At 39.0% G+C, this 27296-nt stretch overlaps 5 protein-coding genes and 1 pseudogene across 5 annotated transcripts; all 6 read right to left on the bottom strand.

Moving 5' to 3' along the window:
- Positions 1 to 1102: 1102 nt before the first annotated feature.
- LOC136282863 (uncharacterized) lies at positions 1103 to 3733 on the bottom strand (annotated as a pseudogene).
- A 2600-nt stretch (positions 3734 to 6333) lies between these two features.
- On the bottom strand, positions 6334 to 8295 carry LOC131791064 (uncharacterized). The gene is made up of 5 exons (XM_059108381.1): positions 8181 to 8295; positions 7853 to 8070; positions 7349 to 7439; positions 6955 to 7104; positions 6334 to 6872 (listed from the first exon to the last, which is right to left on the bottom strand). The coding sequence occupies exons 1-5, from the start codon at positions 8293 to 8295 to the stop codon at positions 6334 to 6336; spliced, it is 1113 nt and encodes a 370-aa protein (XP_058964364.1).
- A 2282-nt stretch (positions 8296 to 10577) lies between these two features.
- On the bottom strand, positions 10578 to 11448 carry LOC136282862 (uncharacterized). The gene is made up of 2 exons (XM_066170818.1): positions 11352 to 11448; positions 10578 to 11197 (listed from the first exon to the last, which is right to left on the bottom strand). Exons 1-2 carry the CDS (start codon positions 11446 to 11448, stop codon positions 10578 to 10580), a joined length of 717 nt encoding a protein of 238 aa, XP_066026915.1.
- A 628-nt stretch (positions 11449 to 12076) lies between these two features.
- Positions 12077 to 14074, bottom strand: LOC131791065 (uncharacterized). Its single transcript, XM_059108382.2, has 5 exons — positions 13960 to 14074; positions 13636 to 13853; positions 13132 to 13222; positions 12738 to 12887; positions 12077 to 12615 (listed from the first exon to the last, which is right to left on the bottom strand). The coding sequence occupies exons 1-5, from the start codon at positions 14072 to 14074 to the stop codon at positions 12077 to 12079; spliced, it is 1113 nt and encodes a 370-aa protein (XP_058964365.2).
- A 2675-nt stretch (positions 14075 to 16749) lies between these two features.
- LOC131791006 (uncharacterized) lies at positions 16750 to 20724 on the bottom strand. The gene is made up of 5 exons (XM_059108308.2): positions 20550 to 20724; positions 20233 to 20447; positions 19600 to 19618; positions 18741 to 18890; positions 16750 to 17638 (listed from the first exon to the last, which is right to left on the bottom strand). Exons 1-5 carry the CDS (start codon positions 20665 to 20667, stop codon positions 17100 to 17102), a joined length of 1041 nt encoding a protein of 346 aa, XP_058964291.2. The 5' UTR covers positions 20668 to 20724; the 3' UTR covers positions 16750 to 17099.
- Positions 20725 to 23599: 2875 nt separating this feature from the next.
- LOC131791058 (uncharacterized) lies at positions 23600 to 26766 on the bottom strand. Its single transcript, XM_059108373.2, has 5 exons — positions 26652 to 26766; positions 26348 to 26565; positions 25730 to 25820; positions 24319 to 24468; positions 23600 to 24141 (listed from the first exon to the last, which is right to left on the bottom strand). Exons 1-5 carry the CDS (start codon positions 26764 to 26766, stop codon positions 23600 to 23602), a joined length of 1116 nt encoding a protein of 371 aa, XP_058964356.2.
- Between the last annotated feature and the right edge of the window lie 530 nt (positions 26767 to 27296).

The raw sequence follows: 27296 nt of genomic DNA, 5'->3' as shown, positions 1-27296 counted from the left end.
TAGCACACTTAACGAAATTTTCACATTTTGAAACAACCTTAATGGTTGGAAAGGTCCAAAGTATTTGATTGGCTATCGAGAAAACAGCTGTCAATCACAAAGTGAACTTCACCCATAATATCAATTTTAATTGGCTTTTGGAGTGGAGATCCACCAATTTATAGTTCGTTTTTACTTAAAAGTTAAAAATTATGAAACTTTATGTCTCTTGTCCGGTGGCATGGAATCCAGCCAAGTTTTGGCTCACGAAAACGTACACTTTTTTTGGTAAACAATTACGAAACAAAGAGCTAAAGACTTGCAGATGAAAAATGCAGCAAGATTGACCGAACTTGCGTCAAGTGGGAAGATTTGAAAGCTGCCTCCCTGATTTTAACTCGAGTATAATAGGAAATGTTAGAGCGACCCTTCAGTTGATAACTCGTTAGAAATTCAACTTGACAACATATGTAGATAATCCATAATTTATGACCATGATATAAAATTCATTAGTTATGACATATTGGCTATTTTGAGGTAAGTTCAAACACAAATGATAAATGTGGCTTCCCGTGAAAACAATTATTTCGGAGTAGAAAATGTTAGGAGAATCTTGTGCAGGACCAGTGAGGCTTCGACGTGAATGTGTTTAAAATTATGCTTGATGACAAATTCAGTGTATCATGATATATGTTCCCGCAAGGTAACTTTTTCTTTTTCTTTCTGTTTTCTGAAAAATAATACATTGCTGCTTGTAGATATTGAATTTCTCTTCTCGGGTTGAACTCGACATTTCACTCGTTCGCCGCGCTTACTTTTGACCTATCGAGTTGAACACTCGAAGAGAAACTCCACATCTACGCGCTTATGTACTATTCGCTATATAACATTCATTTGAATTTTGGTCCTCTTTTACTTTCAGTCAGTATGATTGTGTTTTAGGCACAGACTAACTCTATAGCTATAATTCCGGCATACTATGAATTTGTGCCAGGGAAAATATGCACGTTGTACCTGAAACAGTACCACCAGCTCAGATAGTCTAAATGGCTTTGAACCTGCACAGGCAGTGGTAAAATAGTTGACGCATTGGATTCCGGGCCGAGGGGTCTGGGCTTAAGAACTAGCCGTCGCACTCCCATCTTTGATCCCCATTTGGCAAATACCAGTGAGTAGCGCCTGCTAAATATAAAGGAAAATCGTTTAACCTTTTACTGATCCCCACTTCATGTCTTTCCATTGATGACAACTTGCAGTTGCTCTGGAGTTATCATCTTCCATTCTATTAAACGAGCCACAGCACAAGGGGCGGGAATCCGTCTGACCGCTGAAGAACTGGACGACAGCTTCACCAGAGCTGTTAGCAGCGGTAGTCACGTGGATTGTACGTCCATTTGTTTATTGCGATGAAATCTCAGCTGAGTGAAGGACAAGTGTGTTCTCAGTTTTTTCATGGCATCCTTCGTGATGAACAGCGCCTTGTTGTCGTGATAGGTGCTAATTTCACGGTAAGAAGACTCAATCGAAAGCTGTCGCGAGTCGTCCACCACAACGTTAGAAACAAGAAGCCAACCTCCTGGAAAAAACGAATGAAATCTGGACATAAGATGCGATGCCTGTTCCAATTATTATTGCGGTATATACGTAACGTAACAACACCTTCATTGATTTTCTTTTTTTTTCCAAAGTATTTTTTACCTCCGTCAGTTGTCATGTCACAGTAGACCTTTAGTGGCCTTCCGTTCTTCTCAGGGTCGATCCAGAACTCCCCGTCTTTTTGAAAGAAACCTGAGTCCCGGATGTCCCTACAGGAATTACCAGGCTGATTGTAATATAGGCCTCTGGTAGTTCTGCTTTTTAAAATGACCTGGCTTCAATTGCCGTGTTTTATTATTCAACTCACAGCTACGTTTTCCATTGCTGTCACCATCAACATTGATCGACTTACAGCTGTTATTTCCCATACATTTTAACTGGCATTCATTCATTCGTCTGGATAACATGACCTACTAAGGCATAGTCTTAAAGGCAAAAAAACGTTCTTTCTAGTGAGTATTAGCCGTAGAAAGAGAGTATAAGAATCGGTGTTTTCTTTTTTCTTTTTGTTTTTTTGAAGTATTTACTCACCAACTCGAGTTTCAAAAACACTTCCACAAAAGTCCTTGGTCGCCAGGACAAACAGGATTCCCAAAAGGATGTTTAGGCTAGCAATGAAAAACTGGGTCAGCCCTAAAACGGCCACTCTAAAATTGGCCGTGTCATCTTTTCCAGGTGGAGCTCCTTAGTTTTCTTGTTGCATATCAGCTTTCTTATACTTGCCTTCCTCTGTAAGCAGAGCGCCATTGACTCACAATTGAAATACTTATTATCTATAATTCATGATTCCTTTTTTTCATCGCTGTAATTGTTCTTCAGTTTGCATGAAAATTTCTTTTGCTCGTCGCAGTAATAGAAGAGTTTGTTTTTACTTTTATCATTGTCATTGATAATCTGATTCGCCAAATCAACTGGGTGGCTTTTGTTTTGAGAAATTTGCAATTAACGGGTCAACTTTGCTCACGAGAAACGTCCACACAGGAAGCCTGACGATACAATTTAAAGGAAAAGTGATTTTTTCGTTTTGTTTTTCTTGACATGACATCAGTCGAAAGGACAAAAACTCATCCATTTCATACTTTGAGTAACTTTTTTTCGCTTAATTAAGTACCAAGTGGATTACATCCGTTCAGCTCTGATCACCTTATATCGCGTGAAAGTTTTTATAATCACAAATAGCTGTTCAAAATAATAAACTCTTTTTTAACTAATAAGAACGTTAATATAGATGCCGAGAACATAAAACGTAATTATCCTGAGAGTTAGAGATAAAGCGAACCTACTAATTTGCATCAGGCTGCAAACTTTTTGTAAACAGGTGACATTACCAACTCTTTCAACACATTACTTTTGCAGAAACGAAGCGAATATATATAAATATATATGTATATGTATACATATACATATACATATACATATATATACACATATGACACGTTAAAACGTTACGTCCGACCAAATGTACATTTTCTTTTTGCCATTCTTAGCTCTCAGATCGATAAATAGAAAACCGGTAAAGTTCCGGTTCCGAGAAATGGTCGGACATAGTACAATTTGGCACATGGCTTTAGCTCAGCTTTGCACGGGGGAAGAGCATGCTCTTTCCACCGATGACAGCAAGCGTTTTACCCCAACTTCATTATAAGAATTATTCACCTTCAAAACTGAAAATTATCCGAATATCTTCGGTATATTGGCAAGTACTTACGGTAACCATAAAACTTAGTATCAACCCGAGTAGACCTATAGCATGTAGATACTTTTCTCTGTTTAAAATCTTCTGGGTTCATCTACCGCGTTTTATTTTTCAACTCACTGTTACGTTGTCCGATACAGTCACCGGGAAGAACGTTGATCGCGGACTTGCAACGGTTAGTTCCCATACATTTTAACTGACATTCAAACTCGTCCATAGCAACAGTCGTATGCACAACATGACCTGCTAATGCATGGTCGGAAAGGTAAAAAAAAAAAAAAAAAAAAAAGGATTAATGTTTTTTCACCTGAATATATATGAAACATAGCATGAGATTTTGGTCCCATTTTTTCAGTTTGAGTTTTAACTCACCCTCTTGAGTTTCGAAAACGCATCCACAAAAGTCTCCCTTTGCCAGGGCAAACAGGATTCCGAGGACGATTTGAAGAGCCCTTCCTCCATATTTTATGACCGTGATGAAAAATCCATCAGGTGTAATATATTGCCTGATTTTTTGTAGGTTCAAACACAAATGATAAATGTGGCCTCCCGTAAAATACGCATTACGGGGTAGAAAATGTAAGAAAAATCTTGTGCAGAATCAGGCTTCCTAGGAGCAACTTGACGTGAATGTGTTTAAAAATATACCCGATGGCTACTATATTTTTTTGGTAAAGCAAATTTAGTGTATCAAAATATATCTTCCCGCAAGGTTACTTTTTCCTTTCTTTTTTTTTTTCCGATCTGTAATGCTTGTTCAAAATAGTGGTAATGTCTGTACTAGAGCCATTTGAGCTAATCACAGTTTCTGTCCCCCCCCCCCCTCCCACCAGGCACAAAGAAAAGAACACAATGGCCCGGCTAGTTCTTGAGCCCAGACCTCTCGGGCCGGAATCCAGTGCGCCAACTATTTTACCACCGCCTCTGTGGGTTCAAAGCCACTCAGATCATCTGAGCGGGTGGTACTGTTTTGGGTACAGCTGGAATTTCTATTCAAGTATTCAACTCGATTGCTGATGAACGAGCGCAGCGAACGAGTGAGATGTCGAGTTGAACACTAGAAGAGAAATTCCATATCTACAAGCAACAATTTATTATTCTCTATTTAACATTCATTTGAATTTTGGTCCTCTTTTAGTTTCAGTCAGTATGATCGTGTATCCATATTTTGGGACTAACTACTATAACTCTATAGCTATAATTCCGGCATACTCTGACCTTGCAATAAGGAAAGGGTAAAAATTGGCAAATCTTCCAGCAGTCGATTTTCGTTTTCAGCGGCGAGTAATGCTGTTACCAAAGTTACTGAATGCGTAACTTCCGGTTTTTTCTTTGCGCATTTTGGTTTTCTTTTCCTTCTAGAAAAGTTTTAACGTCACTGTCCGTAGGTGATACGCATTTTCAGTGTTTTAGAGGTCAGATAGAGAATAATATATGGGCACGCGTGATATGGAATTTTTCTTCCAGTGTTTAACTCAATAACTCACGAGTGAGTGCAGCGAACGTGTGAGATGTCGAGTTGATCACGAGAAGAGAAATTCCATATCTACAAGCAACCATGTATTATTATGTTTATCATATAAACACAATAGCCTTTTACTGACAAGAAAAGCCGACTTTATCAATGAATGAAAATAGAAGGATCAGCAGTTTCCGAGTGAAAATCGTACAGTGTGTTGGCGCTAAAGCTAAAGATAAAAAAAGTGCTTTGAATCACGATTACAAAAACAACGATGGGCGTTATTTTCAATTTACAAAATTATCATTTATTGACTTTGTTCCTACCGACAGAAGAAATCCTTCAGGCAATCGGCAAAAATTGGCCTGCGGCAAATCTTTCATTTGTCGATTTTCGTTCTCAGCCGCGGAGAAACGCCATTACCAAAGCCACTGAATACGTAGCCTTCGGTTTTTCTTTTCGTATGTTGGTTTTCTTTAAGGAAGGTTTGAACGCCACCGTCTGTGAGCGATATGGATTTTTCAGTGTTTTAGCGGCCGTAATCCAAGAGAATGGTGAAGTTGGTGTTTTGTCAGCATGACCGAGTAGCGCGAAATGCCAATGACGTGTCAGCTGCTGATTGGCGATATCAAACACACGTGAAAAAATATTGTATTTGATCACGTGTGTTCTTACGGCTGTTCTCGGGGCTGGAAATCCTTGTCTAACACTGTAGTTTATATGATAAAATCCGAGAACATTCCGACAAACGACTTTGGATTGAGAATGGTAAAGACTTTGCTGTTCATTCATCAACAAGTGACGTGAAAGGCGAGTGACGTGTCAGCAGCTGATTGGCTATATCAAACACACCTGAAAAAATATCGTATTTTTCTACGTGTGTCGTTAGAGCTTTTCTCAGGGCGGGATATCTTTTTATAACACCACAGTTTATATATGATAAAAGTATGCATCCACCAAAACTTTTGTCGCATTATTTTTTTGAGTGTTTTTTTCTTTTGCACAGAATGGTAGGTACAAGTTTCCACACGTTTTCATGACTTGTCGTTTAATAAATTGTTAATGAAGTAAACGGTGCAAACTTTAGGTGTAGAGTAAATATGATGTTGGACAACAGCTTTAAATAAATTTGCCAATCGCAAACTATCCACAGCAAGTAACTTGGTGAACTCTACATAATCATGTTCATGTTAATTTTTCAATTATTGCAGCGTAAAAAAAAGACGCCATCCAAGGTCGAATTTGCAATGAGAACAAACAATAGTTCTTAACAGTAAACGGTTTGAGCCCGGGATGACAGAGTATCGTGGTCGTACTGACAGTTGTCAGTTGTAGTGACTGTCCTTCTCAGCTATCTCAACACTGGTAAGGTAATGAACTAGACTGTATTTCTCCCAAAGAAAACTGCAAGAGATTTTTTTCTTCTAATGAAAACTGCTTAATATACGACCCACTGCAAATATTACAGATTTATAAATTTTAGTCTGGTGCAAGTAGATTTTTTGATAATATTAAGCATTTGATAACTTCTTATAGTAAGCTAGTAGCTAAAAGTTTTTCAAGGCTGTGAAAGTACACGTATTTGACTGTCGCAGTTTAGGCTTCAGCGAACAAAGACTTTCCAAAAATCATCAGATGACAGCGCAAAAAATTCTGAACCAGACTCCAGGTAGTCGTCGCACTCCCATCTTTGATTCCCATTTGTCAAAACCCAGTGATAATGTCCTGGTACAAATAAAAGAGGATCGTTTAACCTTTCCCGTGTGTTATAGAGGAATCCCCACTTCATATCGTGCCATTGATGACAACTTGCAGTTGCTCTGGAGTTATCATTTTCCATTCTATTAAACGAGCCACAGCTTAAGGGGCGGGAATCCGTCTGACCGCTGAAATACTGGACTACAGCTTCACCAGAGCTGTTAGCAGCGGTAGTCACGTGGATTGTACGTCCTTTTTGTTTACTGCAATGAAATCTCAGCTGAGTGAAGGACAAGTGTGTTCTCAGTTCTTTCATGGCATCCTTCGTGATGAACAGCGTCTTGTTGTCGTGACAGTTGCTGATTTCACGGTAAGAAGACTCAATCGAAAGCTGTCGCGAGGACGGGTCGTCTACCACAACGTTGGAAACAAGAAGCCAACCTCCTGGAAAAAATTATTATTGCAGTATATACGTAACGTAACAACAACTTCATTGATTTTCTTTTATTTTCCAAAGTATTTTTACCTCCGTCAGTTGTCATGTCACAGTAGACCTTTAGTGGCTTTCCGTTCTTCTCAGGGTCGATCCAGTACTCCCCGTCTTTTTTAAAGAAACCTGAGTCTCGGATGTCCTTACAGGAATGACCAGGCTGATTGTAATATAAGCCTCTGGTAGCTGAAAAGGAAATGAGGTCTGATCTTGATGGGTTTATTAATCTTCACACACCGGTTAAGACGCTGAAAAAAAGGCTAAAGCTATATGCAAACTTAAACACGACTGTCCGCATTCATCTTCAGAAATAGGTTATAAAAGGGTTTCTCAACTGAAAATTCCCAGCATCCTCATAGAACTTAATAGTCATGTATTTTGTTTGGCAACGTCTAAGACAGAACTTTTCTAGAATAGTCACACCGCTTACGTGTTTCACAATGTTTTCCTTTGTATCTTGGATGACACTGGCCGCTTTGGGTTGTTTGTTTTCGCCCGCGAGAAACATCTATGCAGGAGGCCTGAATAGTAAAATAGAAAGATGAACTTTTTCCTCCTGTTCTGCCATCAATCGTTGTTCAGAGTGAACAAAGCCTGTTTTCTTGTTTTCAGTATTCAGATGCTTAATGTACGATTTTTAAAAGGAAATTTGACGTTACCCTTACACTCTTGTCAACACTCAGAATACTCTATACAAGCAGAAATGAAACCTTTTGGTTCGAAGGTTGTTGCAAAACGGGAATTGCACAGTGATGGAGATAGTTAATACACGCTTGGAGAAACGTTTGCCCGAGACTTTTAACAGCCCGATGTAAGCCAATAGCGAATGATTCTCTCAGTTTCCATTATTATACAGCAGTAGTTCCGAAACATTGTTCTTGGCGGTGAATAAGATAGAAAAGTTATCAACAAACCTGCTTAACCCAAAACCCACCTGAACAGAGCTATAGTATGTAGATCCTTTCTTCTTTTTAAAATGACCTGGCTTCATCTGCCGTGTTGTATTATTCAACTCACAGCAACGTTTTCCATTGCTGTCACCGGGATGAACATTGATCGACATACAGCTGTTATTTCCCATACATTTTAACTGGCATTCAAACTCGTCCACAACAACAGTGGTCCGGATAACATGACCCACCAAGGCATGTTCTTAAAGGCAAAAAAACGTTCTTTCTAGTGAGTATTAGCCGTAGAAAGAGAGTGTGAGAATGGGTGCTTTCTTTTTTCTTTTTTTTTTTTTTTTTTACCTATTTACTCACCGACTCGAGTTTCAAAAACGCTCCCACAAAAGTCTTTGTTTGCCAGGACAAACAGGATTCCCAAAAGGATGTTTAGGATAACAATGGCAAACTGGGTCAGCCATAAAACAGCCATACTAAAATTGGCCGTTTTATCTTTCTCAAATGGAGCTCCTTAGTTTTCTTGTTGTATGTCAGCTTTCTGATATTTGCCTTCCTCTGTAAGCAGAGCGTCATTGACTCACAATTGAAATACTTATTATCTCTAATTCATGATTCCTTTTTATTCATCGCTATAAGTGTTCTTCAGTTTGCATGAAAATTTCTTTTGTTCGTCGCAGTAAGAGAAGAGTTTGTTTGCCTACTTTATCATTACCATTGATAATCTAATTCGCCAAGTCAACAGGGTGGCTTTTGTTTTGAGGAATTTCCAATTAACGTCCGTCCAAATTAACATTTTGTTTAGTCATTCTCAGCTCTCGGATCGATAAATCGAAAAAACCGGTAAAGTTCCGAATTTCTCTACCTTGTAACCTATAAAATTAACAAGATCGTTTTAAGCTCAATAAGAAAGCAAAATGAAGACCCCCTATTTTTGCTTCGCCAAATTAGTCAGAGCCATATTTTTTTTAGCGCTCAAGAACTAGAATTCCTTTCAGCCTCGCCATGAGCAACTCCTACGCTCTTCTCGGGAACGCATCTGTTGAATCATACTTAACAAATGGAGAAGCCTCGACTGTGCTCTGTTTTGTTGTAAAGCTCGCAGGAAGCAGCCAGAGCACGAGAGAAGTGGGGAGAAACACGAGACTTAGACAAGTGTTTCTCCCCACTTCTTGAGTGCTCTGGCCGCTTCCTAAGTTCTTTACAACAGCACACAGCACAATCGAGACTTCTCTATTTGTTTTATATATAAAGAATCCGTTAAATTCCCGATACATTACTTTCAATTTTCAAAACAAAATGTATTGCCAAAGCAAAGAACAGTGTCGTCGGCATGCTCCGTACTCTCATAATGCGCGCCACAATAAGTTGATAGGAATACTTGTTATAATGGTTCAAATAATCTGATTGGCTGAAAAAGACTAAAGCTGTCAAAAGTGTTAAGCCATCAAAGTTCACAATCTGCAGTAGGTCTGATCTGATCAAGGTTGAAGAACGGGGACTTCATTTTCCTGTTGTTGTTGTTGTTGTTGTTTCATTTTAGAATGCAAATTATAAGCAGGTGGTCATAACAGCCTACTCCCCGAAAACTTATTACATAATATCTTTTGTCAATTAGGTCCGCGCTTTTTAAACAATAGCTTTGGATGAATCAGTTTTAATAAAGTTGTCCGAGTTCCTACTTGAAGGAAACTGGTGTCAATTTTCTACTTACGGGCACTATTGCCAATTTAATAAATCAACGGCGGTTCAGGGTGGCCTCAACTCTTACTCACGAAGCACAGCAAATAAAACGATTCTTTCAGTGCGTGACCGCCGAGATTGTGACACGCTGACTCGAGTAGTGTTAACTGTACTCTTATTAACAACGGCAATTTACCCAATCAGACTGCGACATTACTGCCAATTGTGGTAAAATTCCTTATTTACTTCCTAGTCAAACTTTTTTTTACTCATTTCCGTAGGCGGACGCTCGCGTGGGCGAACGTGGACACTTTTGGACTTTTGTTTTGTATACGCTCTCTCGTTAGCGAACATCCTATGGATAATAATTGACTCTTAGCAGTAAAATCTGTCTTAAATTTGCAATCAACAAAGATATGGTATCTTACAGGGCAAAAGAAAAGGGGGGATAGATTTTGCCAAATCTTCATTTGTCCACGGGAAAGCAAGTTCTCCGTTCGTTTGACTTGAACAAGAGTTCAACATAACGCTCTCCCGTAAGGGACATCGCCCTTTTTTTCTTCTTTAGTATCCGCGTCGGGGAATGATTCTCTTTGGCGGACACTTCTACTGACGAACACCTTTTCCAATTCCCCGAGGGTATCCGTTTACGAGAGAGTTGACCGTATTCCTGCAAAGTTATGCTCTTGGCTTCCTTTTTTCTAATCTGTAATGCTGCTTCAAAGAACGTAGTTATGTCTGTACTCGAGTCATGTGACCATTCCAGCCGGAGCCTCTCCAGGTTTCTGTCCTCTACCCTTCCCTCCCTCTTTCCTTAGCGTTTCATCAAGCTTTACTGACAATTCACTTTTACCCATTTATACTCCTGGATGGAGAGAGGCATGGTGAGAGTAAAGTGTCTTGCCTGGGAACAAAAAATGCTAACCGGGCCAGTTCTTGAGCCCAGAGCTCCCGATCCACAATCGAGCGCGCTCATCGCTTATCAGGCCACAGCGCCTACAGTTTCAAAGCCACTATACATTAAATGGGTAATGCGAGGCCTTTTCCTTGTTGCAAGGTCAAACAGTGGCGGAATTATGTGTATTGAGTTAGTCTGTGCCCGAAAAATGGATACACGATGATCATTTGGCTGAAGCGTATGAATAAAAAAAAAATAAAATAAAAAAATAAAAAATTCTGTATGAATAAAAAAATAAAAAATTCTGTATGAGAGTTCTTCTTGAAGTCGTCGCACTCCCATCTTTGATTCCCATTTGGCAAATACCAGTGATTAGCGCGTGGTAAATAAAAAGGATGATCGTTTAACCTTTCCTGTGCGAATTTTGCTTGATCCCCTTTCATATCTTTCCATTCATGACAACTTGCAGTTGTTATGGAGTTATCATCTTTCATTCTTTTAAACGAGCCACAGCCCAAAGGGCGCGAATCCGTCTGACCGCTGAAGAACTGGACTACAGCTTCACCAGAGCTGTTAGCAGCGGTAGTCACGTGGATTGTACGTCCTTTTTGTTTACTGCAATGAAATCTCAGCTGAGTGAATGACAAGTGTGTTCTCAGTTCTTTCATGGCATCCTTCGTAATAAAGAGCGCCTTGTTGTCGGGAAAGTTGCTGATTTCACGGTAAGAAGACTCAATCGAAAGCTGTCGAGAGGACGGGTCGTCCACCACAACATTGGAAACAAGAAGCCAACCTCCTGAAACAAATTTATAATTTAAAATATCTTATAAAGAATATAAAGGTTAAGACTTTGCTGTTCATTCATCAACAAGTGACGTGAAAGGCGAGTGACGTGTCAGCAGCTGATTGGCTATATCAAACACACCTGAAAAAATATCGTATTTTTCTACGTGTGTCGTTAGAGCTTTTCTCAGGGCGGGATATCTTTTTATAACACCATAGTTTATATATGATAAAAGTATGCATCCACCAAAACTTTTGTCGCATTATTTTTTTGAGTGTTTTTTTCTTTTGCACAGAATGGTAGGTACAAGTTTCCACACGTTTTCGCGACTTGTCGTTTAATAAATTGTTGATGAAGTAAACGGTGCAAACTTTAGGTGTAGAGTAAATATGATGTTGGACAACAGCTTTAAATAAATTTGCCAATTGCAAACTATCCACAGCAAGTAACTTGGTGAACTCTACATAATCATGTTCATGTTAATTTTTCAATTATTGCAGCGTAAAAAAAAGACGCCATCCAAGGTCGAATTTGCAATGAGAACAAACAATAGTTCTTAACAGTAAACGGTTTGAGTCCGGGATGACAGGTGATCGTGGTCGTACTGACAGTTGTCAGTTGTAGTGACTGTCCTTCTCAGTTATCTCAACACTGGTAAGGTTGACTGTGGACTGTATTTCTCCCAAAGAAAACTGCAAGAGATCTTTTTCTACTAATGAAAACTGCCTATTATACGACCTACTGCAAATATTACAGATTTATAAATTTTAGTCTGGTGCAAGTAGATTTTTTGATAATATTAAGCATTTGATAACTTCTTATAGTAAGCTAGTAGCTAAAAGTTTTTCAAGGCTGTGAAAGTACACGTATTTGACTGTCGCAGTTTAGGCTTCAACGAACAAAGACTTTCCAAAAATCATCAGATGACAGTGCAAAAAATTCTGAACCAGACGCCAGGTGGTCGTCGCACTCCCATCTTTGATTCCCATCTGTCAAAAGCCAGTGATAATGTCCTGGTACATAAAAAAGATGATCGTTTAACCTTTCCCGTGTGTCATAGAGGAATCCCCACTTCATATCGTGCCATTGATGACAACTTGCAGTTGCTCTGGAGTTATCATTTTCCATTCTATTAAACGAGCCACAGCTTAAGGGGCGGGAATCCGTCTGACCGCTGAAATACTGGACTACAGCTTCACCAGAGCTGTTAGCAGCGGTAGTCACGTGGATTGTACGTCCTTTTTGTTTACTGCAATGAAATCTCAGCTGAGTGAAGGACAAGTGTGTTCTCAGTTCTTTCATGGCATCCTTCGTGATGAACAGCGTCTTGTTGTCGTGACAGTTGCTGATTTCACGGTAAGAAGACTCAATCGAAAGCTGTCGCGAGGACGGGTCGTCTACCACAACGTTAGAAACAAGAAGCCAACCTCCTGAAAAAAACGAATGAAATCTGGACATAAGACGCGATGCCTGTTCCAATTATTATTGCGGTATATACGTAACGTAACTACAACTTCATTGATTGTCTTTTATTTTCCAAAGTATTTTTTACCTCCGTCAGTTGTCATGTCACAGTAGACCTTTATAGGCTTTCCGTTCTTCTCAGGGTCGATCCAGTACTCCCCGTCTTTTTGAAAGAAACCTGAGTCTCGGATGTCCTTACAGGAATGACCAGGCTGATTGTAATATAAGCCTCTGGTAGCTGAAAAGGAAATGAGGTCTGATCTTGATGGGTTTATTAATCTTCACACACCGGTTAAGACGCTGAAAAAAAGGTTAAAGCTATATGCAAACTTAAACACGACTGTCCGCATTCATCTTCAGAAATGGGTTATAAAAGGGTTTCTCAATTGAAAATTCCTAGCATCCTCATAGCACTTAATAGTCATGTATTTTGTTTGGCAACGTCTAAGACAGAACTTTTCTAGAATAGTCACACCGCTTACGTGTTTCACATTGTTTTCCTTTGTATCTTGGATGACACTGGCCGCTTTGGGTTGTTTGTTTTCGCCCGCGAGAAACATCTATGCAGGAGGCCTGAATAGTAAAATAGAAAGATGAACTTTTTCCTCCTGTTCTGCCATCAATCGTTGTTCAGAGTGAACAAAGCTTGTTTTCTTGTTTTCAGTATTCAGATGCTTAATGTACGATTTTTAAAAGGAAATTTGACGTTACCCTTACACTCTTGTCAACACTCAGAATACTCTATACAAGCAGAAATGAAACCTTTTGGTTCGAAGGTTGTTGCAAAACGGGAATTGCACAGTGATGGAGATAGTTAATACACGCTTGGAGAAACGTTTGCCCGAGACTTTTAACAGCCCGATGTAAGCCAATAGCGAATGATTCTCTCAGTTTCCATTATTATACAGCAGTAGTTCCGAAACATTGTTCTTGGCGGTGAATAAGATAGAAAAGTTATCAACAAACCTGCTTAACCCAAAACCCACCTGAACAGAGCTATAGTATGTAGATCCTTTCTTCTTTTTAAAATGACCTGGCTTCATCTGCCGTGTTGTATTATTCAACTCACAGCAACGTTTTCCATTGCTGTCACCGGGATGAACATTGATCGACATACAGCTGTTATTTCCCATACATTTTAACTGGCATTCAAACTCGTCCACAACAACAGTGGTCCGGATAACATGACCCACCAAGGCATGTTCTTAAAGGCAAAAAAACGTTCTTTCTAGTGAGTATTAGCCGTAGAAAGAGAGTGTGAGAATGGGTGCTTTCTTTTTTTTTTTTTTTTTTTTTAACTATTTACTCACCGACTCGAGTTTCAAAAACGCTCCCACAAAAGTCTTTGTTTGCCAGGACAAACAGGATTCCCAAAAGGATGTTTAGGATAACAATGGCAAACTGGGTCAGCCATAAAACAGCCATACTAAAAATGGCCGTTTTATCTTTCTCAAATGGAGCTTCTTAGTTTTCTTGTTGTATGTCAGCTTTCTGATATTTGCCTTCCTCTGTAAGCAGAGCGTCATTGACTCACAATTGAAATACTTATTATCTCTAATTCATGATTCCTTTTTATTCATCGCTATCATTGTTCTTCAGTTTGCATGAAAATTTCTTTTGTTCGTCGCAGTAAGAGAAGAGTTTGTTTGCCTACTTTATCATTACCATTGATAATCTAATTCGCCAAATCAACAGGGTGGCTTTTGTTTTGAGGAATTTCCAATTAACGTCCGTCCAAATTAACATTTTGTTTAGTCATTCTCAGCTCTCGGATCGATAAATCGAAAAAACCGGTAAAGTTCCGAATTTCTCTACCTTGTAACCTATAAAATTAACAAGATCGTTTTAAGCTCAATAAGAAAGGCAAAATGAAGACCCCCTATTTTTGCTTCGCCAAATTAGTCAGAGCCATATTTTTTTTAGCGCTCAAGAACTAGAATTCCTTTCAGCCTCGCCATGAGCAACTCCTACGCTCTTCTCGGGAACGCATCTGTTGAATCATACTTAACAAATGGAGAAGCCTCGACTGTGCTCTGTTTTGTTGTAAAACTCGCAGGAAGCGGCCAGAGCACGAGAGAAGTGGGGAGAAACACGAGACTTAGACAAGTGTTTCTCCCTACTTCTTGAGTGCTCTGGCCGCTTCCTAAGTTCTTTACAACAGCACACAGCACAATCGAGACTTCTCTATTTGTTTTATATATAAAGAATCCGTTAAATTCCCGATACATTACTTTCAATTTTCAAAACAAAATGTATTGCCAAAGCAAAGAACAGTGTCGTCGGCATGCTCCGTACTCTCATAATGCGCGCCACAATAAGTTGATAGGAATACTTGTTATAATGGTTCAAATAATCTGATTGGCTGAAAAAGACTAAAGCTGTCAAAAGTGTTAAGCCATCAAAGTTCACAATCTGCAGTAGGTCTGATCTGATCAAGGTTGAAGAACGGGGACTTCATTTTCCTGTTGTTGTTGTTGTTGTTGTTTCATTTTAGAATGCAAATTATAAGCAGGTGGTCATAACAGCCTACTCCCCGAAAACTTATTACATAATATCTTTTGTCAATTAGGTCCGCGCTTTTTAAACAATAGCTTTGGATGAATCAATTTTAATAAAGTTGTCCGAGTTCCTACTTGAAGGAAACTGGTGTCAATTTTCTACTTACGGGCACTATTGCCAATTTAATAAATCAACGGCAGTTCAGGGTGGCCTCAACTCTTACTCACGAAGCGCAGCAAATAAAACGATTCTTTCAGTGCGTGACCGCCGAGATTGTGACACGCTGACTCGAGCAGTGTTAACTGTACTCTTATTAACAACGGCAATTTACCCAATCAGACTGCGACATTACTGCCAATTGTGGTAAAATTCCTTATTTACTTCCTAGTCAAACTTTGTATTTACTCATTTCCGTAGGCGGACGCTCGCGCGTGGGCGAACGTGGACACTTTTGGACTTTTGTTTTGTTTACGCTCTCTCGTTAGCGAACATCATATGGATAATAATTGACTCTTAGCAGTAAAATCTGTCTTAAATTTGCAATCAACAAAGATATGGTATCTTACAGGGCAAAAGAAAAGGGGGGATAGATTTTGCCAAATCTTCATTTGTCCACGGGAAGGCAAGTTCTCCGTTCGTTTGACTTGAACAAGAGTTCAACATAACGCTCTCCCGTAAGGGACATCGTCCTTTTTTTCTTCTTTAGTATCCGCGTCGGGGAATGATTCTCTTTGGCGGACACTTCTACTGACGAACACCTTTTCCAATTCCCCGAGGGTATCCGTTTACGAGAGAGTTGACCGTATTCCTGCAAAGTTATGCTCTTGGCTTCCTTTTTTCTAATCTGTAATGCTGCATCAAAGAACGTAGTTATGTCTGTACTCGAGTCATGTGACCATTCCAGCCGGAGCCTCTCCCGGTTTCTGTCCTCTACCCTCCCCTCCCTCTTTCCTTAGCGTTTCATCAGGTTTTACTGACAATTCACTTTTACCCATTTATACTCCTGGATGGAGAGAGGCATGGTGAGAGTAAAATGTCTTGCTAAGGGACAAAAAAATACTAATCGGGCCAGTTCTTCAGCTCAGAGCTCCCGACCCACAATCCAGCGCGCCCATCGCTTATCAGGCCACAGCACCTACAGTTTCAAAGCCACTATACATTAAATGGGTAATGCGTGGCCTTTTCCTTGTTGCAAGGTCAAAGAGTAGCAGAATTACTCGTACTGAGTTAGTCTGTGCCCGAAAAACGGATACACGATCATCATTTGGCTGAAGCGGACCAAAAGAGGACCAGAATCACATGAATTTTATAAGTATATATCCGGAAAAATATTCGTTGAATGATTTTTCGGAGCGTTTTCATGATGGTTCAAAGAATAGAAGGCACAAACTTCCACACGTTTTCACAACTTGCTGTTTTATAAATCGTGAGTTAAACATACATAGCTACAAACTTTAGGTGTAGGCTAACTGAGATGTTGGACAGCAGGTTCAAATAAAAACTCGTGCTAAAAGGTTACCAAGCCGCAAACTAACAAACAGCATGAGACCTGGTGAGCTCTACATGTTCATGTTCATGTTAATTTTGCAATTATAGCAGTGAAAAAAAAGGACGCGGTCCTGGGTCAAAATTGTAATGTTCAAAAACAATAGTTTTTTGTTTTTGTTTTTTAATCTCAACACTGGCATGTGAATGAGCTTAGACAAGAGAATAGAACAGTCTATATTCTCTTTCCTTAGCGGTGTTTTTTACAGGGAAGAGTGCCCGTCATTTTCTCTACTGATGAAGGACGCCTCATTCAACACTCGGCACTAATATTACTGATCTATAGATTTTAGTCTACTTAAAATAAACATTGAAGAATATTTAGCATTGCATAACGTTAGAGTCCGTAATTTAAAGTTTCTGAAGACCAAGTAAGCAGATGTAGGTGATCTGTCGCTCTTATTTCCTAACGAACAAAGACTTTCCAGAAATCATCAGAGGACAGCGCAAAAAATTCTGAACCAGACTTCTTGAAGTCGTCGCACTCCCATCTTTGACTCCCATCTGTCAAACGCCAGTGAGTATCCCCCGGTAAAAATAAAGGATGATCGTTTAACCTTTGCTGTGCGACGCTTGCTAATCCCCACCTCATATCTCTCCATTGATGACATCTTGCAGTTGTTCTGGAGTTATCATCTTCCATTCTTTTAAACGAGCCACAGCCTAAGGGGCGGGAATCCATCTGACCACTGAAATACTGGACTACAGCTTCACCAGAGCTGTTAGCAGCGGTAGTCACGTGGATTGTACGTCCATTTTGTTTACTGCAATGAAATCTCAGTTGAGTGAAGGACAAGTGTGTTCTCAGTTCTTTCATGGCATCCGTCGTGATAAACAACGCCTTGTTGTCGCGACAGTTGCTGATTTCACGGTATGAAGACTCAATCGAAAGCTGTCGCGAGGACGGGTCGTCTACCACAACGTTGGAAACAAGAAGCCAACCTCCTGAAACAAATTTATGATTTTAAATATCTTATGACAAATCAAAGAAAACATAGAATTGATTTGTTTTGTCATATAAACTACGGTGCTATACAAGGATTTCCAGCCCTGAGAAAAGCCATAATAACACACATGAAAAAAATATCGTATTTTTTCACGTGTGTTTGATATCGCCAATCAGCGTCATCCGCCTTTCGTGCCACTCGATCAGGTTGATGAATGAACAGCAGAGCCATCACCATTCTCAATCCAAGGTCGTTTGTCGCAATTTTTCGGATTATGGCTGCTAAAACACTGAAAAATCTGTATCGCTTACAGACAGTGACGTTCAAACTTGCCTAAAAGGGGAAGAAAACCAAAATACGGAAAGAAAAACAGAAAGTTACGTATTCAGTGGCTTTGGTAATGGCATTTCTCGCGGCTGATATGGACAACTGGAAGATTTGCCACTGGCCGATTTTGGCTGTGTACCTGAAAGATCTTTTCTGTCGGTAAGAAAAAAGTCAATAATTGAGAATTTTGAGAATTACGATTTTTATTCGGGGATTGTCGATCCTTTTATTTTCATTCATTAATCAGCTTGACTTTTCATGTCAGTAAAGGGCTATTATGTTCATATGATAAACAAAATGATACAAGGTTGCTTGTAGACATGAAATTTCTTTTCTCGTGTTCAACTCGACATTCGCTGCGCTCACTTGTGAGCTATCGAGTTAAACACTCGGAGAGAAATTTCTATATCTACGCGCGCCCTTGTATTATTCGCAATTTATCAACTAAATTGATAATAAAATTGGCTGCTGCAGAGAAATTCTAAAGCTGACGTTTCGAGCTACAGCCCTTCGTCAGAGCGAAGGGCTAACGCTTAGAAAGTCAGCTATAGAATTTCTCTGGAGTGACCAATTTACATTTTAAACTCAGCTGATAAACAAAATTATCCTACAAATACCCCCCGCCGACGCAGCACCACCTTTCAAACATTGATTTGATGCACTAAGCATTCATTCGATACTTTTTTCACTCTGAGTGTAGTATCTGAAGAACGTAGTAACAACTTTCTTCAAAGTGTTTATCTTTATATTGTCATTGTTGCTCCATGTCTTACCTCCGTCAGTTGTCATGTCACAGTAGACCTTTATAGGCTTTCCGTTCTTCTCAGGGTCGATCCAGTACTCCCCGTCCTTTTGAAAGAAACCTGAGTCCCGGATGTCCTTACATGAATGGCCAGGATAATCCTTATATAAACCTCTGACAGCTACAGAAGGAAATGCTATGTACATTAGCGAGCTTCATAGTCTTCACACAACGGTATCACTGCTCAAGGGTCTCAAGAGACTATCATCTTATCCAAAGGAATTTTTATGATGCTTGAGTTACCGCTGCATCGCGAGTTCCTCACCGTTAGAAAAACATTATTTTTGTTAGGTTTTGTGGATCAAGTCATGGAAAAAATCGAAACAAGCCGTAGGCTCAAAGCAAAGTGGTTAACTGACAAAGAATTAAATCAGAACTGTTTTGGTTTTGCAAAATCACTAATTAGTTAAGTTACTTTTGATGGCATTATTTGAGCATTTTTTTAAATTCTATTTTGTATTTGCTATAATACCCCACAAGGTAGCAATTATAGCTGACAGGCCTCACAATATGACATATTTACATCACAAGGGGTGTCACTGGTATTGCACAAACAGCAGGCATCTTGAATAACGGCGAGGTTTCTTCGAATTCTTAGCCTGCGTCAAATTTGTCCTATTTCATCGAAAAGCTTAGACCTCGCCAAAGTGACCAAATCTCGACCATTTTAATCTGCAAAAATACTTTATCTTACGCTTCAAGCTGTAAAATTGCAGCAGATGAAATCTAGGTAATTTTTTTTTGGAACGGTCTCTCAATAAACTTTGCTAGAATCCTCTCCCCATCCAGGTGTTTGATACTGTGTTTTACGTATCCCGGATGAAACTTACCGACATCCTGGCAGGCGGCCTAAAAAAATAAATACATCATATCAACAATAGTGCATCAAATCATTTCCCGTTAATTCTTAGATCAACATTTTTTGTATGTTTTCAAGCCTGATATAATAGGTCCTGTTCAAAATTTATAGCGGCTCTGCTATAAAAATTCAGCCCCGACAACCTAGACATAACATAACTTTTATAATGCGCGTTCTTGTTTATCAGGTTTGGTTTTTTTGTTTTGTTTGTATCATGAAAAGCTTTTTTTATGTGAGCTTCTCAGATAAAGTTGATCCTTAAATTACAAAAATGCTCTTGATGTTCTCACTTGAACTCCAGACTAGGAGATAAAAAGGTTGATGAAATTCTCATCAGGAGTTTTGAGTAGAGTTTATGTAGCATGCAGAAACATCAAAATATGGACAATGGGAACAGATGTTCCCATGAAGACATCATTATGTCGAAGAGCTCGATTGGAAAAACATTTTTCATTGTTCCTGACCACCCGATGTGCTCTTGTTCTGTATTCTAGAAACCTTGCACTGAAATGGAAATTAATATGTCAGTTTTGTTGTCATTTGCATCATACTAGTCGTTCGCGGATCGTTAATAAAAGAATCAGTTACAATAATTTGTACCGACCTGAACAGAGGCATAGTAGGTAGATCCTTTTTTCTGTTTAAAATCACTTGGTTTCATCTGCCTTGTTTCATTGTTCAGCTCACAAATTCGGTTTCCGTTGCTGTCACTGGGACGAACGTTAAACGACTTACAGCTCTTACTTATGCATTTGAAATGACAATCAAACTCGTCTACGACTAAAGTCGTGAGCATAGCGTGACCGATTAAAGCATGGTCTGAAAGGTAAGAGACATAAAACCCAAATATTTTATGAAAATATGAAAAAAGATGGGCAAGATAATCAAAATATGTATTTTCAGTCTTCAGGAATTACTTACCAAGTTGCACTTCAAGAAAAACACCTCCACAGAATTCTCTTTTGGCCAGAACAACCACGATTCCCGAAAGGATGTGTAGCGTCACAACGGCAAACTGGGTCAGCCTCGCAACAGCCATCGGTGATATACGGTGGCGTCCGAATGCCCTTCTGGTCCCAAATTAACGTCTTCACTGGGTATATAATCTATATTTATGTGAAATACGTTCGGAAGAGCAGAGTGCTCTTCTAGATTTGAATTAAATTCTATAAACACATCAATAATTTATAATTCAATTCAAAGCTTTCAATGTGCCTGCAAGATATGTTTTTATGTTTTTTTTTCCTCAACATTAACAATAATGGGTTTGTTTTTCCTTTCATTCAAAAAGATGTTTGAGAGAACTTCAGCTTTAATTTGTACTCGTTGAAAAAAATGCAAAGAAGAATGTGTTCAGCTGAACATCAACTAATTTGTGATTATCTGATTATTAATTCAGTATTTTTGCTTTCATGAAATATATAGACGTAATCTTTGGGTGAAAAGGGGATATGCGCCCATAATCTCGTACCTAGAACCAAATAAATGCCATTCACAGAGGAAACAATGTTATACGAGGGAGCAGTCATTTTTTATCTCCTGGGGAGGGGGGGGGGACGTAAAATTTTTGTTGTGTCACAATAGATTCGCCTGATCATCCCCCGTATGCTATGTAATACAATAATGATTCTCCCTCATTTGCAGTCTATTTTGTATGGCCTCCCCCGCCTTTTATACTCTGTTGGGAACGACTGTCCCCTCTTTTCCCACATGAAAACCATATGATCTCCTGAAAACCACCGAATCTCCTTTCCTCCTTTCCTAAATAAAAAGGCTCTTCCCCAACTTCCCAATCAAGAAAATTTTGGTAACTTGTCCGACCGTACATATGTACGTTGTTACCACTTCATTACAGTGTTACACCACCTGTCTACTCAGTTAAGCATTTTCGCGCTCAAGATAAAACAGGATGTAAAGAGTTAACTTCTCCCTTATTACATTTCTATTGTAATTTGCAGCCCGAAGGCACAATGAGTCATAACTCAGCCCTGATATAGATTCAGTTTGTTAGTTTCAAATGCTATTGAAAAATTTATCTTATAATGAATGTAAGTTTTTGTAAAAGAAACAACATTTTTAAGTTTGAAAAACGCGTTTTGACATTCTTATGCAAATAGTAGTTGTACAATTTGAATTTACTCTAAACAGATAAGTTATTTGTTAAATACTTGAATGAAATAGAAGTACAGAAAAGCAATAACGATATATAGAGAATAATACATAGGCACGCGTAGATATGAAATTTCTCTTCGAGTGTTTAACTCGAAAAGGGAAATTCCATATCTACAAGCAACCATGTAATATTTTTTTTTCATATAAACACAATAGACCTTTACTGAGAAGAAAAGCCGACTTCATTATGAATGAAAATAAATGAATCGACAATCCCGAGTAACAATCATGGAGTGCGTTGGCGCTGACTCTTAAGATGGAAAAATGCTTTGAATCATGATTACAAAAACCACAATGGTCGTAATTTTCAATTTACAAAATTCTTATTTATTGACTTTGTCCTTGCCGACAGAAGAAGTCTTTCAGGTAAACCGGCCAAAATCGGCAAGTGACAAATCTTCTCAGCCGAGAGAAATGCTAACAACAAAGCCACTGAATACGTAACTTTCGGTTTTTCTTTTAGTATATTGGTTTTTTCCCTCTTTTAGGAAGGTTTGAACCTCACCGTCTGTCAGCAATACGGATTTTTTAGTGTTTTAGCCGCCATAATTCGAGGAAGCTCCGACAAACTACTTGTATTGACGATCGTGAAGGCTTTGCCGTTCATTCACCGACCTTGGATGTACGACCGTACAACCGACCATACAAGGTGCTACTCCCTTTTAGCATGCGTGGCCAATAATATAATTATATAATAATTATAATTATAATTATAATCAGTCCTCTACACGGACACGGAGAAGTTGCGAATGAAAATTCATTAATATTATCACGCACTTTATCCATAGTAGGGGCTTTAGTTTTGTTGAAGAGACGTGCGGGGAAAAAAAATGCGAGCTCCGCTTTTAGGTTTGCTTAAATCTATATATTACTGTCATTCCCAATGAAGAAGGTCTCCGGGCCCTCAAAATTTTTTTCGATCATTGCCCTGTTAAGGGAACCTAGCTCTGAAACAGTACTTCGTTTGGCCGAACTAATACTTACACTCAATTGCTTTTCATTCGGTGGTAACTACTACAAACAAAATAATGGCGTGGCCATGGGTCCTAAAATTGGACCCAGCTACGCAAATCTTTTCGTAGGTTTTAGCGAACATTAATTTTTTAGACAATACCGCGGCCCAAAACCTCTACGGCCGTTACATTGACGACTGCATCGGCGCTAACTCCTCTACCAGAAAGGAGCTCACTCAATTTATAACCGCCGTCAATTCCTTTCATCCGGTTCTTAAATATACCAGGGAAATTTCCGACACTTCTTTGGCTTTTTTAGACATCAAAATTTCAACTGGAAGCAACTGTTTATGCACTAGTGTTTACTACAAACCTTTAGATTCATATAGTTACTTACTGTATTCATCTTTACACCCACCACACCTCAAGAACTCCATACCTTTTTCAAAGTTTCTCAGACTTCGTCGTCTATTTAGTGACGACACTGATTTTTCCGAAAAATCAGAGGCAATGTGCCAGTTTTTCGATAAACGTGGCTATCCTGTTTCTGTCGTTCAAGCGGGCCACCACCGTGCCCAACAAATTGATCGACAGTCAGCACTACAAACGGCCGAGAATGAGAACGCTGACCACATTCTATTCACTCTTACATTTCACCCTCACAACCATGCGGTTAAATCTATCATTCTTAACAACTTTGAATTACTCCAAATCGATTCAGAGACTGGCACTATCTTTTTCCCCACTTATTTTATTCAAACGTGACAAAAACATAGGCAACTTTTTGGTCAGAAGTTCATTTCAAACCAACGTAAAGAGAGGTCGGTAATGATCGTTATTTAGGCCTTAACGAACATAGACTTTCCAGAAATCGCCAGGGAATAATCCAAAGAATTCTCCACCATTACTTGTATTGTAGTCGTCGCATTCCCATCTAGAGCTTGTAGGTGTCTGCAGTAGCCAGTGAAAACCTGCATAGACAAATGCAACTACTTTGTATCTGCAACTCCCACTTGGATTATGATCACCCCACTTTTGGTCTTTCCATTGCTGGCAATTTTGTGCTAACATCGAGTTGTCATCCTTCATCCTCACAAACGAGCCACAGGAATTTGGTCGGGAGTTTGTCTGACCGCTGAAGAAGTTGATTACAGCTTCACCGTTGCTGTTAGGCGCCGTGGTCACGTGGAACGTACGTCCTTTTTGTTTACTGCAGTGGAATCTCAGCTGAGTGAAGGACAAGTGTGCTCTCAGTTCCCTTGTTGCTTCTAGGCTGAGAAACATCGTCTTTCTGTGGCAGTTGTTGATATCGCGGTATGATGACTTTATCGAAAACTGTTGTGAGGGTGAGTTTTCAAACACAACATTGGAAACAAGAAGCCAACCTCCTAGAAAAAATACATAATAAAATCACATAACCAACAACAACCTGAGCTGACACAAGGCTAACACTCCATGAGTTGTTCTTGATAACTATTTTATAGAATATCATTAGTTTTGTGATTAAAAAAAACTATATCTTAATTTATTTCTCCTTTGTCTTTGTATACATATCCATGTCTTACCTTCGTCAGTTGTCATGTCACAGAAGACCTTTAGAGGCTTTCCGTTCTTCTCAGGGTCGATCCAGTACTCGCCATCTCCAGTGGAATCTCCTAAGTCCCGGATGTCTTTGCAGGAATGACCAGGCTGATTGTAACTGAAGCCTTTGATAGCTGCAGAGGGAAATGCAGTGTTTCTTATTGGGTGGCAAAATTATTTCACAATACACAAATTACCAAACTCCCAAACATAAATTTTGGCAGGCGGAAACGGAGAGTTCTTTTCCCTGACCCTAACTTTTAATTTTTCTGCAGCATTCAGGGTAAAATACTTGAAGATAGGTCTTTTCATTTGATTGCCTGATGTCAGCGCGCGCTAAAAGCTGTTTTATTCCCCATCCGCGCAAAATCAGTGTCAAAAACGCCTTCGTTTATAAATATCTTCTCATTGTCACAGTGCCCTGTTTGATTCGGATTCCAACAATTTTAAAGTGAGAGAGGAAGATCTAACGACGAGTTTCCATAAACATCACATCTAGGCATTTAACAAGTCTCAAAGTGAGATGACGTCTGCTTTCCGTCAGGAACTTCACAATTCTCCGTAATTATCAGTTGAAAGTCTCATTAACACATTCTAGGGAAGAACCAAATTCTTGAGTCAAGTCCCAACAGGATTTGTAAAATACAACTATAGGCATAGGACTTTGGAAAATGATATCAACTTCAAATTCCACATTTTCGGTGATGTGTTGTATGCAAATTCTTGAAAAAAAAATTTTCGTTGACTTAATTTTGCTCGGCGCAAAAGCACTGAGTACATAATATATTTCATGATTTTTTGTTTATTATCTATAAAACAAAGCGTCTCGGGGGATCCATAGTGGTGTTTTTAATTAAGCAATCAAACTTTTTTCCAATTAACACCGCAATACCCCCTGCTGTGTGAATGAAAAAATTATTTAACGCTTTGAAAGCATGGTTTAAATAATAACTTCACATTGATTCAAGGAACTTAAAACTTTTAAACGAAACTGCAACCGGACTTGTGGCTGAACAAGGTAAATTTGTTGTGTGGTGATGGGGAAGCAAAATGCCGGTTTAAAAAACTGCATTTGCGAGTTTAAAAATGACTTAGAGTGTGCTGCTTGGAATCGGCTAGGATTTTTAAATTTAAACTTTTTTTCCAAGTTGGCCGAACCATTTCTCTTCCAGATCTCGTTAGTAATTCTCCTTACTGCCTGCCATAAAAATTCTTATTATATTAGTTCGGAGAATACGGAATTGGATCAAATAATATTCCCCCCGTAGAAATTCCCATCACTTGTCTGCTTGATATTGTATTGATATTGTATGGAAAAGTTTTGTCTTGGTCGGGGATTTGAATTACCAGGGACCTTACCTTAAACTGGTTTTTGTAGAATGTTTTGACACTTACGTGTTCGACACTTTTTTCCCTTGTATCCCGGATGACACTGACAACTTTCATTTTGTCTATTCCGTTGATGGGAACCATTGACACAAGAGACCTACGGTAAGAACATAAGACCTGGGTAAAACTTTCCATTTTTGTTGAATGAGAAGGCAAAGCTGGCTTTCTCTTTCTGAGAAAAGTCTAAATTGTGAGAGTAGATTTTATTTACAAAGCCGACTTCCAGCTAGATCTAAAACCTTGAGTAACGCAGATTCTTACAAAAAATAAATGGCTTCAATATCTGTTTTATATGAATCCTTTTATTTTAACATCGAAGGTAAAATCAGTGACTCCCACTTGTCAAGAATACGCGATGATCGTATCTAGCCCGAAACTGATCAATTGCACCCAAAGGAAACATCTTGTATCGAGGTTCCTTGTCATTGTTTCAATAGAATATAGCAGATCAGGTAGGTATAGTCCACTTTTAAAGTTTAATTCGAAGTGTTCATTAAGAATGTTATCCTTTTTTATGGTTAACTCTGAAGCTTAAATTGAATTTCAATTTAGCAAATGAATCTTTCAGTCGTTGTTCGCCGTGAACATCAATAAAAACAATTACCCGTGAACTTATCTACTGACCTGGACAGAGCCAAAATATGTAAATCCTTTCATCGGCTTCAAATCATTCGTCTTAATCTGCCGTGTTTGTTTGTTCAGCTCACAAAGTCGAGTTTTGTTTCTGTCAATAGGATGAAGATTAATCGACTTGCAACTGTCATTTCCCATGCATTTAAACTGACATTGAAATTCGTCTTCAACAGGAGTCGTTTCCATGACGTGACCGACCAAGGTATAGTCTGAAAGGAAGTGTTTTTTACGTAAATGTCCTAACAAGGAGGCATGCGGATCAGTTGTTTTAATTCTAATTCGAGCTTTCACCTACCAACTTGAGTCTCGAAAACACTTCCACAAAAATCATTATTAGCCAAGACAAACAGGATTCTTAAGAGGATGTGAACAGCCACAACAAAAAACTTGGTCAGCCATAACACAGCCATCGTAAAACAGATTCTCTTAACGCCGTTCTATTTTGAGCCGGGAGCTTCTCGTTTATCATGTACACATACAAATCAGTTACTCGGAATTTGCCGTTCCGCGCCGTTTGGGCTCTTCCAACTGCTTTGAAATCAGATCGAGAAAAACACATCCATGATTTATAGCTTAATTCTAAAGCTTTGAACTAAAGGGCATTTAATGATAATTCTACGTGACATGAGAAGGCAAAGGTGTGTGCTTTAATAAAAAAAATCTTTAATTGGGAGCTGTTGTTGACGGTAATTTTTGTCTGATTGTCCTCACACTAAAGCACTTTTGATGGATTTTCCTCACAATAATGAACTTCTGATTACTTCTTTTGGAACCGCAGTTCATTACTTGCTTGGAATTATTCTGATTGCCCCCAAGAAACAATCGTTGTTATAATAATAATTGCATTGTTCACGATAATATCTGACAGCACCCCCAGTTAGGAGACAAGTGATGCGCCAGATGCTAATCCAAACAAACATTCAATGCCACATACAATTAG

This window comes from Pocillopora verrucosa, chromosome 8, assembly GCF_036669915.1.
Source record: "Pocillopora verrucosa isolate sample1 chromosome 8, ASM3666991v2, whole genome shotgun sequence".
Taxonomy (NCBI): domain Eukaryota; kingdom Metazoa; phylum Cnidaria; class Anthozoa; order Scleractinia; family Pocilloporidae; genus Pocillopora; species Pocillopora verrucosa.
This window is presented reverse-complemented; position numbering and strand designations above follow the sequence as displayed.